Genomic DNA, 17,987 nt, shown 5'->3' on the forward strand with positions numbered 1-17,987 from the left:
TTCAGCTACACGTGCCTGCACCTGAGCGTATCTCATTCATTCGGGTGCAAGTACAGGTAGGAGGTGGATGGCAGTATTTTTGGCAAGCGTTTCTCCGCTTGCAGAAAATATATGCCATACGCCACGTCTGACATCAGCCTTAGGCTAATGCCAGACGAGGCGTAGGGCAGATATTTTTGGCAAGTGGAAAAACGCTTGCCGAAAATTCCGTCCTACGCCTCCTATTTGTGCCTGCACCCGAATGAATAGAATACGCTCAGGTGCAGGTACATGTAGCAGATATACGCATTAAAACGCGAGGGTTGAGCTGTCAAAGAGGGACTGTCCCATCCGCGAAAATCGGGACAGTTGGGAGGTATGCCCTGTTCAGGCCTGGATTTGTGGCAAATCCACAGTACAAATAATTTAGGGGCAGATATGCCGCCCAGTTGCACTGGAATTTTGGACGCACAGAAATTTTAGTATGTCCTCTTCCAACTGCAAAAGTTTAATTCAAATAGAAAATCCTATCTAAGTCCTAATTTACATATTTAGATATGTATTTTACATATTTAAATTTAAAAATCATCTACTTTCAGTTTCCTGGGACATCATTGGCATATCATGCCCAGCACCAATTTTTTGGGGTTGATACATTTTTTTCTAGATTTTCAATCAATGCTTTAACCCCCCAACTAAATAAAAATGCTTAGAAAATTAGATTCATGTCACTTTGCATAGGAAAATTTGAGCAACAACCTGACCTGCAGTACTCCACAAAAATTAACCATGGGGTAGATCATTTCGAGACCAAAAGACAAAAAAACTTTTGTTCCCTATACAAGAGGAAGAGTTTTAGTCCTGGGAAGCACCCCCTGAAGTCAATGTGGCTATAGTTAAACTTTCAAAAAGTAAGAATCCTATTTATCAAAAGATGGTGTGTATACTCAGGAGAGTATATACTACTGGTGCAGTTATTTGTAAGTCAGCTTTGGCAACTTCTGGAGTTTCTCGCTCAACAAGATACACTGGCTTAAGCAATTTGCTGATGATATCAATAACAAGATTCCAAGGGTAGACCTGTTGGATGGTTCTATTGAGAGTATTAAACTTGCAGCCAAATCCATGGCTTTAACTACAACCAGGGGAAGAGTTTGTGTACCATGGCATTTGAAGCAGGTCAATTATTTGGTTCAGAATTAGATATGCTCCTTGAATCATTATCTTGAGCTAAAGGAAAGCATCTACCACTCCTTGAAAAATGAGAAACAAAAATCTCCTTTTTTTAATCTAGAACAGTGCTGTCCAACTGGCGGCCCCCTCTGCGTGGCCCCCCACCTGTCTGGCTGCTTTGATGGCTTACCTTTGTGTAAGATTTAAATGGTATCAGTACTGTGATTAACTGGCCCCCTGCATGGTTGACACCTTACATTCAGGCTGTAATTCCCCTACATTGTTTAAAAATTGAATCCCCTGTGTTGTTCACACATTTTAATCCCTGCATTGTTCACCCCCTGCATTGTTCACACCTCAGGCTCAGACTGTAAGCACCCACAATGTTCACCTGTTCACACCTCAGACAGACTGTAGGAGCAATAGAAACCCACAAATAAACCTATAACACTATAAAAAAAAACATATACTGAGGTGGTACTGCAATTAAAACGTTTTTGAATATATACTTATTGTGCAGACTGTAGCAGTGTCAGCATTGTTTCACTGTATGCTGCCTGTGTGTGCCATACTCTGCCTGTGTGTACCATACACATAGGCAGCATAGGGCAGACAAAGTATGGCACACACAGGCAAGGTAGGGCAGACAGAGTATGGCACACAAAGGCAGCATAGGGCAGGTAGAGGATGGCACACACAGGCAGGGTAAGGTAGACAGAGTACCACCATTAATAAGGGTATGGTCATGTGATAACAGGGGGTGTGGTTTCAAGTGGGTGTGGTTTAAAAAAGGGGAGTGGTAAAAACTGGCTTCCATTATCGGCCCTCCACCATGTAGGCCGGAAAAAATCCAGCCCTCGGTACCACAGAAGTTGGACAGCACTGATCTAGAAGATCACCTCCTAGGAGAGAAAATACTGTTCAAAGAGAAAGTAAGAAGTTTGAGGCAAATTCCTTTCTTTCCAACAGAGGAATCGCCGGTGGGATGGCATACGCGGTTTCCTCTCAAGGCGATTTACATTTTCGCCGGTGGGATGGCATTTCGGGCAGATTAGTCGGCTAAGAACAGGGGGATTTGTCGCAGGCGACTAATCTCCCCGTTTGCCAGAGCTCAATATTTACATAGTTACATAGGGTTGAAAAAAGACCATTGTCCATCAAGTTCAACCCATCCGAGTAAACCCAGCACACAACCTATACTAACCAATCTATACACTCACATACATAAACTATATATATACAACCAGTAATACTAACTGTAGATATTAGTATCACAATAGCCTTGGATATTCTGCTTGTTCAAAAACTCATCCAGGCCCCTCTTAAAGGCATTAACAGAGTCTGCCATTACCCCATCACTAGGAAGGGCATTCCACAACCTCACTGCCCTCACCGTGAAAAACCACCTACGCTGCTTCAAATGGAAGCTCTGTTCCTCTAATCTATAGGGGTGACCTCTGGTGCGCTGATTGTTTTTATGGGAAAAAAGAACATCCCCCAACTGCCTATAATCCCCTCTAATGTACTTGTACAGAGTAATCATGTCCCCTCGCAAGCGCCTCTTTTCCAGAGAAAACAACCCCAACCTCGACAGTCTCACCTCATAGCTTAAATCTTCCATCCCCTTTACCAGTTTAGTTGCACGTCTCTGCACTCTCTCCAGCTCATTAATATCCTTCTTAAGGACTGGAGCCCAAAACTGCACTGCATACTCAAGGTGAGGCCTTACCAGGGACCTATAAAGCGGCAAAAATATGTTCTCATCCCTTGAGTCAATAAGGGATATAAGTTATGTAAAATTCTTTTTGAACCTGCGGAAAATTGTTCAATGAAGTGTCTTATGATTCTTAGTAGTAATAACTTCTGCCATTATCTAAGAATTAGAGAACACCAGACTTTGTCAGCCCTTAGGACTTCAAGACCTTATTTAAAAAATTTTCTAGACCGTGTGGTGTTAAGAACTTTTTCAAATTTCAGAATTCTTAAAGGGATACTGACACCAAAAATCATAATGCTTTTTAAACCTCTCATTGCTATATTATTGTATTAGCTTTCTCATTTCAGTGTAAAACTACTTGGCTATTACACTTATATTTCCTGTACTATCCCCTATTTAACTGCCTAAGGGCGCCGCCATGTTTGTGCTGCAAAAGTCGGTTGGTGTTTAAAGCAAGACTTTTTTCTGTCAAATATCTACAGCAGGTCGCAAAATTGACCTCTTACAGCAAAGAGTTAGAGGCAGTGGTTTCTCAGAGCAGCGTGCAGGACATTGTTATGGGCTGTGTCCGGCATGAAAGTATGCCGGTGCGGGGGAGACGACGCAGGTCGCACAGGCAAACAGCATGAGTAATAGACAGCAAACTCACAGTTCAGATGTGAGGAGGAACAGATCACTTGTTTAGGTAATGCACGGACTGCCTAGAAGTAAGGGGGAAAAAAAAAGCAGGTCCCGTCTATGTCATGTGATGTCAGTGAAGAGATAGATAACAGACAGGGAAAGAAGTGGCAGTCGGGCTGTAAAACAGTCGGGATCAATCTTCAAGGTACTGGCAAAAGCAAAAGTTTAAACAAAAAATGGTCAGCATGACCTATAGCTAACTTTTGATGCACATTATTATGTTGAAAGGTCATTTTTTTGTGTCAGTATCACTTTAAAGCCTATATTAGATGTACAGCGGAATTCAGGAAGGTTGAAAATATGTTTGTCAGGTTTGTCAGGGCTCAAACTCTCCAAACTATATCTAGTCTGCATCAAGCACCACCCCTTTTAAGGTCCACTTTTAGAGACTAAAATCTAGACCACTTATCTCCTTGTGTACTATACTGTACTCGATTTCAATGTTTGTGAATGGCAAGGCTATTTTACTCAAGTCGCTCAGAAAAGGGTCTGTGTGCGATATGAAACAACAGGCGACTTGAAGTAGCCTCATATGTTTTGACGCTGGCGATTTCCATTGGTTTTGCATTGGCGACTAATCGTTCGTCTTGTCCAGGCCCGGATTTGTGGAAAGGCCACAAAGGCCCGGGCCTAGGGCGGCACAAGTTTAGGGGCGCCCCACCGCAACAGAATTTTTAAATTTGTCTCCCATACGGAGCAGTCGGGACCTCTCCCCACTGCTCCATATGGGAGTTTAAATGCGCGAATGCGCATGCGCATTGATTGCGCATGCGCACTCAGGGGGAGAGGGCGCCGCGCAATTGCGCATGCGCACTCGCGGGGGCGGCCTCGGGGGGCCGCCAAGTGAAATCCGGCCCTGGTCTTGTCGCCAAATCGTTCTTTTAAAAATCGCGGGTGACAAATCTCCTCGTGTACCAGAGCCCTTAGATGTATGGATTGCAGCTTCTTATCTTTGTAGACTTTAAAACAACACCCTAAAGGGTTGATTCACTAAAGTGCGATAAAACGAGCGCTATTTATAGCATGCGTTAAAAATGTTGTCGCATCTAATTTTTCGCGTCTTAACGCACGACTCACTAAAAGTATATTTACGTTAATTTAGACGCGATGCTGTTTGCGTTATTTAAGTTGTGAAGACTATTTCCGTGCGGTATTTGACGCAACGAGCGGTAATTACCGCAGTGTGCTACTTGTCGCGCGCGCTAATTAACGCACGTGTGCTACTAATCGCCCGCACGCCATATTAGCCATACACACCATTACATTCGTAAAACTACTTTTTTTGAAAATGACCATTTCCCTGAAAACTGGAGGCTACATCACTCTAGGGCCAACACATACTTGAATAAATCACACTGCAAAGTCCATATTGTGTTGCCAAAATTTAGTGAACTGTACTTTTCTATAATTGCCGCCTGCCCCAAGTAGGTGTTAATTTTCGCACAGACTAATGCGATATTTAGCGTGTCTTAGTGTTTGTGAATCATGCGTTAGTATTATTTCTTCGCGAGAATTAACGCAGCGCGGTAAAATTAACGCATGTGGTTCCGCGCTATTTAACTCACGCGATATTGAACTTAACGCCAATACTTTAGAGAATCGCGCATTTTTTTGCGTCAATTTTTCACAAAAAAGCATGCAATATGCGTTATCACACTTTAGTGATTCAACCTTAAAGGACAAGGAAAGGCTAAGTCACTTGGGGGTGCTAAAATGTTAAGCACCCCCAAGTGACTTGAATCGCTTACCTTGTACCCCAGGCTGGTGCCCCTGTTAGGAGAAAACCGCACCAGCCCGGGACACCTGGGGCGATGCGCTTCCTCCTTCCGCCTTCGCTAAGCCTTGACTGAGAGTCAGGCGCATGTGCAGTAGAGTGAAAAAGCCGACTTCTCTGTTAAAGTTCGGCTTTTCACTTTACTGCGCATGCGCGCGCGATACAGGAAGGAGGAATCGATCGCTGCTACCCCAGGCTGGTGGTGTTCTCTCCGTACAGGGGCACCAGGGGTAAAAGGTAAGCGATTCAAGTCACTTGGGGGTGCCTAACATTTTGGCACCCCCAAGTAATTTAGCTTTTCCTTCTCCTTTAAAGTGTTTACAAAAATCATGCTTTTTAACCACTTACAGGCTACAGAGGAGGCTGTCAAGTGCCTCACTGACAGTGCTGTAAAATTGTGGTTGCTCTTTGATCTGTGCAACATTTAGCTCAAGATCACAACCACCTGGCCTGTAAGTGGCTAAGCCATTCTCCGAATTCTGTAACAAACATGCTTTTCTTAAAGGGGAAATATCAAATAAAAAATGTAGCACAGGTATAGGATCTCTTCTTTGGAACCTGTTATACAGAAAGCTCCATAGAGCATATAATTGAACTTTTTTAATGATTTCCTTTTTTTATTTAACAGTAACAGTACGTTGCAGTGATGCACAGGCCAACCTGATACCAATGGGTGTAACAGGTTCATTCCAGCCAATCACATTTCAAGCAGGCCCTGTGACATCAGTGCACACCTAATCCTCTTCCACCCAGCTGATATTGTTCATTTACCTGTGCACTTAAATATATCACTAATCTCAGGCTGTGGGCGGCACTGAAATATTTTCCTGCCTCCTGCCTGACCACAATCGGGGAGGGGGGGACAGACTCTGTCCCCCTAGTTCATATGATGACTAATCCAAACTTTCCCAAACAGTATTCATTGGCCAATCCACCACTGTTTTTCAGATCAAACATTTACATTCTTCAGATATGCAGTAAGAAATGTGCAGAGCCCTGAATAATTCCAGAGCCAAGGACACTGTAAACATTCTGTTTTTATCTTTACCAAATAAGGATTTGTTAATTATGGTCACACTAGCGCTACCTCTCTCAGCCACAGGGACAGAACAATATATGATTATATAAATACATCCCAAGTCTCAGTGCTCCATGCATCTTTATCAGAATTTCTAAATATTTTCTGAATAATTTCCCGTGCTCTTCTTTCCAAACCCGCTGCCTCCCACTTTTTTATTTCATGCCTTTGTATACTCTGAAAGAATTTAAAAGCATCATCCACATTCCTTATATTTTTTGCGAGCATTCTCTTTCTGAGAAGCCAATGTCTACTACTTACCCTAACATCATCAACTGTATAGCTGTCCTAATTGTAACTGACGTCATGGCTAAAGGCTATGTGAGGGGAAGGTGCCTATAGCAACTGAAATTCCCAGCTGACAGGGTTATAAAATCTCACTAGTCTCTTATTAAAGGGGCAGTTCACCTTTAATTTAACTATTTTATTTTTATTATGTTATAGAATGCCCAGTTCTTAGCAACTTTTCATTTTTTAATTATTTGCTTTTCTCTTCTAACTATTTTTAGCTTTCAAAACGGAGTCACTGACCCTAGCAGCCAAAAAAACTATTGCTATTTGAGGCTACAATTTCGTTGTTATTTTTACTTTTTATTACTTATGTTTCTACTTTGACCCATTCCTATTCATTTTCCAGTTTCTCATTCAAACCACTGCCAGGTTGCTATGGTTATTTGAACCTTAGCAACCATATAGCTGCTAGAATTCCAAACTGAAGAGTTGCTGAATAAAAAGCTAAAAAATTAACAGGTGTGAGCTTTGGGCACATTGCACCTTTGCCCAACACTGGGTGGCATCATGATCGTTACCAAGGGGTGGCTAAATGCTGCTCCTAGTAACTTTAAGAACTGAAATACAATTTTTTAAAGCCTGTCAGAACACAAAAAGGTAAGCGTAAAGGGGTGAAGGGGGTTGGCATCGGGTAGACCATCTCAGGACCATAGTAAGAATCATGTAAGGATCTATATTATGTGTTCTGAGGTGGATTGTTTGACGCCTCACCCCTCTGGGCAAACCTTTACAGTGTTGGAGGGGAATCAAGGGGGGTTATATTGGCAGTGTAGGGAGTGCAGTGATGCTCTCTGCATTAGAAGAGTAGGTTTTTAAAGTGGCATCAGTTGAAGACTGTATCCAGTTACTGATATCCTCCTCTACGTGGGTTGCCTAGGTCTTTACTGTGATCTGATCCTTGGCCTAGAGGCCAGATGAACTAATCAGGTCCAGATATGCCCACCTCCTATACTGGCCAATTTGGCAGAGATCCTCTTATCTGGCAACCTTGCCTTGCATAGTAAGCTCACCTTTTTTGAATGGATAATTTTAGTTATAGGGGTAACTAGCTGATGTAGGTGAAATTACCCACCATCAGGTAGGACTATGTGAGATATATTTCATGATAAGCCAGTTCACTGTTGATATGCAGGCAGAAAAAACGTGTGATAAAATGTAGTGAAAATGCATTATGTGCAAGCAGTGAAATGAAGATTGTTCTTGAAAGTGCTGCCATTTCAGAGATCCCCTCTTTCACTCCCATTCCTTGTATATCTGTAGAAATAAGGAAACCACGTTAAAGCCACACAGCAGAAAGGTCTTTATAAATGTACATAGAGCACATTCCCAGCTCTGCCCAGAGATCCCTGACTCAGAAACATTTCTCAGTTTCTGTGATTCTCTCCACGATTTCCTTAAAAAGCTATGATTCCTTGTTCTAAATTTGGGCATGAGCTGAACCTTGAAAGGAATGTCCTGAACCAGAGCTCCGGGGAAAGATGGAAGTGTGTGTCCCGCCCCAACAAGGAATCATTTGGGCTCAGGGAGGCGGCAAAGATGCTCTGCGTTTTATAATATTGCGCACAATCGTCTGGGTGAGGGCTGGCACCTGCGGGCATCGGTATCCCCACATTAACACTTCAGCTACCCCGGGAATCACTTTATATCAATTTGGGGTACTGGTTGGCACATTTTTTTGCTGTTTTTCACCCACTTTTTATTAAACCGATTGTGTCTGGCAGTGTTCTTGCCACGAACTTAACCCGCAAGTACCATATAGTTATTATTTCTTCCTTGCTCTTTAGTTGCACTACTATCTCATTGCCCATCTATCATTTTTAATCATGTCACGGGTGGCAAAGTACCGGCGCCAGGTGAGCGAAGACCCTGACATCGACAATTTGTTGTCCACTTTGTCCCCGGAGGAGATGGAGCAGCTGCAGAAAGAGTTAGATGCCGGGGACCCAGATGCGGGAGTGTCGGCTGGGCTGCGGCGCGACCAAACAGAGAGGGCATCCTGCCAGCGAGAAGCAGAGAGAGAAAGAGAGAACAAGAAGTTGGCGCAAAGGCAAGCTACAACTGAAGTAAGTGGCATCAGATCTGTGGCTATTTATTGTCCAGGTGTAAACATGTGGAAGGGCACAGTTTGAAAACAAACCTCCTATACAATGAAATCCATACAGTTTGTGGACTTGGCAATTAATCATCAATCATTAGTCAGTAAGACTTGAATTCTGCTTCTGATAACATGTTATACAGATGATTGAGTCTGCATTGTGTTTTGGGGCATTGACCTATTTGTGTAGGCCCTAGTCTTTGGGAGATGATGAATTCCCCAATATAAATGGATGCTTGTGCTATGGTGAGAATAATATACAGGAGGGTTCCTCAACCTTTCTTACTGGTGAGCCACAGGCAAATGTTAAAAGACTTGGAGAGCAACACAAGCATCATAAAAGTTCATGGAGGTGCCAAATAAGGGCTAAGCTTGGCTATTAGGCAGCCTCTATGCTCGCTATCAGCTTACAGGAAGCTTTATTTGGTAGTAAATCTTGTTTTTATTCAACCAAAACTTGCCCCCAAGTCAGGAATTCAAAAATAATTACCTGGTTTGGGGGCACTGAGAGCAACATCTGAAGGGTTGGTGAGCAACATGTTGCCCCTGAGCCACTGGTTGGGGATCACAGCAGTACATGCTTAATTTGGAGATTTGCTACACTAAATGTTTTCGTTTCAAAGAAAAGTGCAATTACAAGATTCAATTAATAACCTATGTAACTAACCTATGACTAAACTAACATCTAAAATAACACAACTAGCAACATCTGAGATCCAGGCATTATATTATAGCAACAGCGCTATCTGTGTTTATGTTAAGTTTAGTCTATGCTAGTTGCATTTGTGTATATTAATTAAATATATAAGAGAGCTAGCTTTAGATGCTATATGATTTTGCAGTAGACCCTACTGCAAAGGTGCCAGAAGGTACAGCATGATCTACCAGTAGATTTTAAGCTGGTGAGCAGTAGCTCATAGCCCTTATTTGGCACCTTCATGAACTTTTAGGGTGAAGACACAAGGAGCTATTAGTAGCACAATGCTGATCATTTACTGATAACTGTCTCTACATGTGTTTTAGTAGAGGGAATTCTCATTATTATCTATGGCAAGGTGTTTTCTGGAGTTTAGTAGCTGTGAAAAAGTAGCTGCTACTAGTAACTCCATGTGTCTTCACCCATAGGGCTCTGGCACACAGGGAGATTAGTCGCCCCCGCGACAAATCTCCCTGTTCGGGGGCGACTAATCTCCCCAGATTGCCATCCCACCAGCGAAAATGTAAGTCGCTGGTGGGATGGCACACGCTGCGCAGGCGATTTCGGCAAAAAGCCAAAAATTACATTTTCGTCAGTGGGATGGTAGTTCGGGGAGATTAGTCGCCCGTGACAAGGGAGATTTGTCGCAGGCGACTAATCTCCCCGTGTGCCAGAGCCCTTATGGTCTATTGTTGCTCTCTAAGTCCTTTTACATTTGACTGTGGCTCACAAGTAAGAAAGGTTTGGGACCTCTGATGTAGTGATTAACTGCACTGAAAGTTGTCCAGTGGAAGTTTCTTGGCATACAAACTCACAATAGGAGAGCAACTCCTAACCACTGTTTGATAAGTTATCACTGAATACTATTTAGCTTCTCCCTAGGCAGACCACTTTGCATATCTTGCACATCTAGCCTGTACCATGTTCTGATGGCACTGAGCACTCAAGAGCTTTCTCTTCCTATAGATCCCAGGAACTTTTGCCCATACACCTTTATATTTTTGTTTCTGTTTTTGCATATAATATTTACTCCAAAGTAAATTACATCTTTTTATTTTTTTCAACCTTTCAGCCTAATAATTGGGGGGTTGGCCTAAATCCACCAGACCGGTAGGTATACCAGCAGGTTTTTTCCCTTTTCTATCACCAGATAGAATGGGTCAGGCTCGGGTTCTTACATACTTTCTCAACCTAAGTTAGACATAGCAGCAGTTGCAGGTCTTAAAATGACCAATGCATCAATATATTTGCCTTTGATTAACTAAGGAATGAATTCTAAGGCCTTTTTTAATTGATCACCATTTTAGTTTTGTATCATGTTCCTATTTTGCTTCTTTCCTGCCTGCAATTGAAAAATGCCATCCATTGTTTGGGCCCCAATGACTCAAACTAATTAAAAACAGATTGACAGTGAAGCTTCAACTCATTAAATTATCTATGTGTTTAGGCCCTTTCCTATTTATCTCACATGCTGACATCTTAAAAGCTTCTGCCTTTTTTAGTATGGTTATAAACATGTAGCAAAAACAGAAATTATTTAAAAAAATGTAAATAAAATATAAAGCCAAACCCCAAATTATCTTAGAATACATTAAAAAAAAACAGTTTTCAAGTGAAACATATTTAAAATGCTTCAAAGCAGTAATGTGCAGGTCAGGTGGCTTTGGGCTATCAGACTACATCTTTACAGGAGTATGAATGGACCAAACTCTGCCCACCCTACCTGCAGCATTAGCATTCCTTTGCTGGCCACCTGCTGTCTGCTAGTTTATATACATGCACCTGCCTACCCCACCCCCCTATGGTGATGGCAGATATGGGCAGGTTGGACACATGTATATAAATAATGACGGTTTGCTGGTTTGGGAGAGGCTGGTGAGGGCCTTGTGTGGGTCAGCTTTTTTTGTCAACATTCACATTAGTGATGCACAGGTTTACTTTTTTCTTGATCCAACCCTAACCAATTGGGTCTGGCAGGTCTCGGGCCAGCCTGCACAACACTATCGTACATGACTACTTCACAGCATAGACAAAATAATTTTAATTAGATATTACTGGAAAAATTTCTAACTTCTCAATACTTAATTCTTTCAGAAGGAGAAATCTACAGAGAAGGTTAAGGATAATAAAGAAAAAAAAGTTGAAGAGAGCAAAGAGTCTCGTACCAAAGACCAAAACAGGACAAAAAAACTGGAAGAGCCAAAAGACACCAAAACCCAGAAAACCGACCTCAAAAAAGAAACCCCAAAACCAAAAGATGATCGTGTTTCCAAGATGAGAGAGAGATTCAAACAGGAAAAAACCAGTAGCACGGTGGACAAAGAGAAGCCTGAAAGAATTTTATCTAAAAAACCCAGTGAAGAGAAAGCCATGAAAACAACAGAAAAAGGAAACACAGAGTTAAAAGCAGAGAGAGATGTCAAAGACAAAAAGAGGGAGGCAGAAGAAAAGCCTCCAGAAAAATGTCAGGTTCCAGAAAAGTCTCTAAAAAAACCAGAGAAACCTGAGGGTCTGTCAAATGATAAAAAGGTAATAGGGAAGAACCTACCAAATGAGCTGAACAAAGAGAGTTTGCAGCAAGAACAGCCTATTGAGAAGCCTGCAAATGAAACACAGAACCAGACAGAAGAGGGCAAAGAAGATGAGTCATCCAGTATTTTTGAAGAGCTTATGGAAAAGGTTAAAAATAATGATCCAGAAACGACAGAATTAAACGTTAACAATTCTGACTGCATCACTATTGAGACACTAATGAGCTTTACAGAGGCTCTGGAGTTTAACACAGTGGTTAAGGTATTCTCTTTGGCCAATACCCGGGCTGATGATCACATAGCTTTAGCAATTGCTGCCCTGCTGAAATCGAATAAGATCATCACGAGTATCAATCTGGATTCCAATCACATCACAGGCAAAGGGATCTTGGCCATCTTCAGAGCCCTTCAGCACAATGACACACTAACAGAGCTGCGCTTCCACAATCAACGGCACATTTGTGGGGGCAAAACTGAGATGGAGATTGCTAAGATGCTTAAGGAAAATACCACACTGTTAAAACTAGGGTACCACTTTGAGCTTGCAGGGCCCCGTATGACTGTCACAAATTTGCTGAGTCGCAATATGGACAAACAGAGGCAGCGAAGGCAAGCAGAACGTGCTGCACAGGCAACAGATAACAAGAAACCAAATTGCCTTGAAGTGCCAAAGATCAACACCACTCAGAAAACTAGCCCAAAGCCATTGCTACAATCCTCCCCTATGAACTCTCAGAAAAGAACTTCAAAAAAAAATGAAGTGCCAGCTCCCCCACCCCCTCCTCCACCCCTTGCTCCTCTTGCACCACCTCTTATTGAGAATATTAGAAATTCACTGTCTCCTGCCTCCCAAAGAAGAGTAGTGGAAAAAACAGGACCTGAAGAAAAAAATTCTAGGGATCAGCTCTTGGAGTCCATCAGATCCAGCAATATCAAACAGCTTAAGAAAGTAAGAACGCTTTACCTAGCTGGGCCTAGGCAACACCTGGTCCTAAACATTATCAGACCATATAATGTTTGTATTTACTTGAGTAAACATATTTCTGAAGGCATCATGCATACAATTTACATTAATTCTTTATATTTTCTTCCTAAATTACATTTTATTATCACTCCATGTGCGTAACATTCATATCTTTTACAGTTATCTAGCTATTTAATACTTGTTTTATTCTATACCACATTATTAACCTAATCAGTGAGTTTGCAAAGAATGCAAAGAATCTGTGCTTTGCCTTCACTGATTCATTGATACAATTGATATGAATAAATTCAATCCTTTGTCAGTGAACAGATGGTATTAAGATCTCCATCAGGACCAATAGCCATGTAAATATGAACTGCTGAAATATATATTTTTGAACCTGATCATTAGCCACACCCAGAGGGCTTGATTTTTGCTTTTGGGGGTGCTTCTCCATGTGCTTTTGTGTGGCATGGAGGAACACTGCCAAACAAAGAGGTCAGCTTGTCTGGTTGCTGATACTGATTAGGTTAGACAATACTGCAGCATAACACTTATTGGGATGTGTAAGAAATTCTTATTTTTGGTTGCACTGAAGTTGCATATACTGTATTCAGACAGGCTGTTCTAGGATATTATCTTATCTATATTAGGAAATGGAAGATGTTTTAATTTTTTCCTGCAAAATTTGCCCACGAAAAGACTTGCATCAGGCTTCTGTCAGATGTGGTGATTATTAACCCCTACACTCCAGAAAACAGTTTCAGCAATGGCTCCAGGTGCAGACACATCAAGAAGTTTTTTGGAGTGTAGGTATGGATTGTTGCCTGCATTTATCCGCAGGCCAAAACTCTACCTCGTCAGGCAGTAGCCTAAGAGTGCTTGTGTTGGCATCAGGGGATTTTTGTTTTGGTCAAGAATTGCCTGAAGCAATCCCAGTGTTTGGCAGTGGAAAGCAGTTTCAGGTGTATCGATGTTATATGTTTGGGGTGAGTAACGACAAAGCGAGTAGAGTGCCTGAAATCTCCCTGTGTGCATTTGCCCAAATACTCATCCCTTTATGTATGGACTATAATCCTTTGTGACAAGTGGCACATTTAGTATAAAACCTGGCCACAGACAGTTATGGATTCTGATATTATGGTATTGTTATTTTATTTTGGACAATCAACTTGTTTTGGAGGTCCTACTTAGCCATTTAGGGATCATATGACTTAAGGTGGCCACACACATGACGATTTTTGATCTTTCCCACCCTCCACAGACGTTCAGGGCTGAATCGTCAGATATGGAGGTAGAAACAATAGGATTTCTACCTCCTTCTACCGATTCAGCCCTGAAGGTAGATTTTGCTTAGGCGCCTTCAATGGCGCCCGATCAAAATCTTTTATCCCCGCCTGATGGGCGAGTCGACTGTTATCCACAAAACAAGGTTTTGTACAATATCATTGGTGTGTGTAAGGCCAGCTTTAGTGGGATAGGATATAACTGTATGACTAGATGTATAGAACAGATAAGTCTAAGAACTGATAAGTCTAGGGTAAAACAGTTATCTCTATAGTATACAGCAAAAGATGTGTGATCTGTTACCACATCTCTTAGACCAGTGCTGTCCAACTTCTGCGGTGGCGAGAGCCGGAATTTCTCTAGAATACATGGTGGAGGGCCGCTAATGGAAGCCAGTTTTGGCCACTTCTATTTTTTTGAACCACACCCACTTCAAACCACACCCATTTTATCACAATGGTGGTAGTGCAGCAAAAACCCAAATGCTTGGTCCTCACTGCGGGGATGTCAACAGTTATTCATATATGAAAGAATTATATTATGTCATATTAAGACACACCCTTAAATCCATATGCCTCCTCCCCTGTGGATAGCACAGCAACTCCCAGCAACATAATTACACACCCTAGGGACCATTTAATGGCTGTTTCCAACTACTAACAAATTCCCAGAACAAACCCCTGCCAGGTTCACCTCTCACAGGCAGCATAGGGCAGGCAGAGTATGGCACACACAGGCAGCACTCTGCCTCCCTTATGCTGCCTGTGTGTGCCATACTCTGCCTCCCTTATGCTGCCTGTGTGTGCCATACTCTGCCTGCCCTATGCTGCCTGTGTATGCCATACTCTGCCTGCCCTTAGCTGTCTGTGTGTGTGCCATACTCTGCCTGCCCTTAGCTGTCTGTGTGTGCCATACTCTGCCTGCCCTATGCTGTCTGTGTGTTCCATACCCTCCCTGCCCTATGCTGCCTATGTGCATACTATGCCTGCCCTATGCTGCCTGTGTGTTCCATACCCTCCCTGCCCTATACTGCCTATGTGCCATACTATGCCTACCCTATGCTGCCTGTGTGTTCTATACCCTCCCTGCCCTATACTGCCTATGTGCCATACTTTACCTACCCTATGCTGTCTGTGTGTGCCATATACACAGGCAGCATAGTCCAGGTACTACATACAATGTCTGAGGTGTGAACAGGTGAACAATGTGGATGATTACAGCCTGAGCCTGAGGTGTGAACACTGCAGGGGGTGAACAATGCAGAAACTAAAAGGTGTGAAAAACACAGGGGATTACATGTTTAAACAATACAGGGGGATTACAGCCTGAATTTGAGGTGAGAACCATGCAGGGGGCCAGTTAATCTCAGTACTGATACTACCGTATTTAAAGCTAACACAAAGTTAAGACATCAAAGCAGCCAGACAGGTGGGGGGCCACACAGAAGGGGGTCGCGGGCCGCCAGTTGGACAGCACTGTCTTAGACTAATGATACATTGTAGAAAAGCATTGTCAACCTCTTGTACGGTGGGTGCAGGCACGAGAATCATCCTGTCGTCACAAGCACATAATGGATAGTTATTAGCTGTTTTCTAAAGCTAGTGACACATGCTAGTGGAGAATGCAATCCACTGCCTTCTGCCCATGTTAGCAAAGGCACTGACAGGCACTGCAATGGTCTGTCAGGTCACACAAGGCAAGTTTTGGCATGAAAATAAATACGGGCCTTAGAAAATGCAGTGTTACTAGGTAAGAAAATGTGCTTTTTGGTTAAAGGACATGTAAATCCCCAAAACAAAAATGTCAGTGAACAGTCTCTTTGAAATCTTTAAATACCTGCCACTCATGTTGTTTAAAGGTTAACAGAAAGGTTGCAGCATCCCCTTAATCATTTGGGATTCCTTCTCTTTCCCAAATCCGCTCAACCCCTCAGGAGCTGACTTTGGCTCTTGGCTAGCTGAGCATGCAGAGTACTCAACTCAGGTTACCAAACACGCCCTCCAATCTGGCAGCCAATGAAGAGAGTTTCTATAGAAACTCTGCTCTAGCTGTGCACTCTGCTGGAGAAACAGGTTTTTTTCTTTAACCTCGTCTCCTGAGCTCAGCTTGACCATTACAGCGCTCAGTCCAAGCAGGACTTTTTATCAAAGTAAGTTCTGCCTGTGTAAGCCTTCATTCTTTATTGCATGAACTTTACAGCGTACATGTGCTGTATGCAGATGTAAATGTCACTGATGGTGTCAGCTGTCGCTGACTGAAAGCTGCTATTTTTTTTTTTTTAGAAAATGTGATGGTGATGAACGAAGGGGATATATGGGACAAATAGCATGGTTTGGGTGGGGAAGATATGCCCAACCTATACACATGGTAGAAAAATGCAGGGTTTACATGTCCTTTAAAAAAAACTAGGTTTTGAAAAGGTTATAGTAATTGGGGCTCTTTCACTAACACACATTTGTACTGGTACAGTACCCTACAGCAGCCAATGAGGAGTCAGATCATCTACTACAGGTGGAGTAATGGTTGAAATGAGTTTCTGCACTGGGGCAAAGGAATCTAGTGTTATAAAATGTTCACTTACAGAAAATGTAATATTATTTTCTCTCACAGTCATGCTTCATGGATGAATTTAATAAAATCTTTAATAACAATTTTGGTGATGATAAGCAAATCAGAGACAGCTAACTTTAAAGTGAGAGACATCTCCAGACTGCGGTCAGATGCCATAGCATAGAGAGTTTATTAGGCTAGTGGGCTATTTGGGCCTATGTATAGTTGAAATGCCAGGGGCTATTTTGAAGCCCAGTCTGGAACTGGAAGCAGCTGCCTTTGTTGAGTAAGATTACAAACCAATAATTTTTTTACTCTCTTCTAGGTGGAAGTGCCTAAATGGTTGAAGTAAAAATGCATCATCGTGTGTCTCACCTCACTACCATACCATGGATCATAGATTGGTGGCTTAATAAATCCTGACATAATGAGGCAGTACATTGGACTTGGGTAGCTGAGGGATCAATTTCTAACAATGCCTTAAAGGAAAGAGATTGCCATATTTATTTTGGTTATTCTCTTTCAAACCAGCTTACTGCAGTGGCACTTTCTTAACTTTACATTAAGTCTTATTTATCCATCCATGCATTGCCATCCTTTATTCTGGATTGTTAGTTTCTCCTTGATGCACTATGTAAGATGGTTCACTTTTTCATATTAATTAATTCAGAGAAGCTATTTTAACTATGCCCTTCACCAGATGAATCTAAGGACTGTCAGAGTTTGTTTAAGTAAAACAAAATAAATAAAAAGCCATGTTTGCAAAGTGAGCACTTTTCCCTCACTTGGTCCCCTAAACAGTTTATTTTCTACTGTCGGTTAAGGTGTATGATGGATACTACGTATCGCTGCTCAGAGAAATGAAATTTACACAGATGAGAATATATTTTATATGTGTTGTAATTGTATTGTACAAAACGGCTATCTCCCTGTTTTCGAGAGCTTAATAAACATAAATAATTGCTCTGAAGTTCTGTCTGACAGTTCATGGGAGCTGCCTTCTGGCACGGCTGACTGGGAAAAGGTTTTGTTGTATCTTTCTGCTCCAGCTTTCCTTATTTGGGAATTTCAGCAACTTGTTTCTTAATCTCTGGGCAAGGGAGGAGAGAAAGAAAGTGGGGGAAGTTTGGTGGGTAAGAGGAAAGAATTTAATTAACTCACATAAGAGCT

At 42.1% G+C, this 17,987-nt stretch overlaps 1 protein-coding gene across 1 annotated transcript; it reads left to right on the forward strand.

Annotated features, from left to right (window-relative positions):
* The first annotated feature begins 8,023 nt into the window (after nucleotides 1–8,023).
* lmod1 (leiomodin 1) lies at nucleotides 8,024–17,787 on the forward strand. Its single transcript, XM_002939630.5, has 3 exons — nucleotides 8,024–8,756; nucleotides 11,580–12,965; nucleotides 17,143–17,787. Exons 1-3 carry the CDS (start codon nucleotides 8,517–8,519, stop codon nucleotides 17,167–17,169), a joined length of 1,653 nt encoding a protein of 550 aa, XP_002939676.1. The 5' UTR covers nucleotides 8,024–8,516; the 3' UTR covers nucleotides 17,170–17,787.
* Nucleotides 17,788–17,987: the final 200 nt, after the last annotated feature.

This window comes from Xenopus tropicalis, chromosome 2 (assembly GCF_000004195.4).
Source record: "Xenopus tropicalis strain Nigerian chromosome 2, UCB_Xtro_10.0, whole genome shotgun sequence".
Lineage (NCBI taxonomy): Eukaryota > Metazoa > Chordata > Amphibia > Anura > Pipidae > Xenopus > Xenopus tropicalis.

Excerpts from the sequence above, each read along its gene's own strand:
- lmod1 (XM_002939630.5), top strand. The coding sequence starts at position 8,517 with ATGTCACGGGTGGCAAAGTACCGGCGCCAGGTGAGCGAAGACCCTGAC. Across the intron at positions 8,757-11,579 it reads AAAGGCAAGCTACAACTGAA|AAGGAGAAATCTACAGAGAA; the intron begins GTAAGTGGCATC and ends TAATTCTTTCAG. Across the intron at positions 12,966-17,142 it reads ATATCAAACAGCTTAAGAAA|GTGGAAGTGCCTAAATGGTT; the intron begins GTAAGAACGCTT and ends ACTCTCTTCTAG.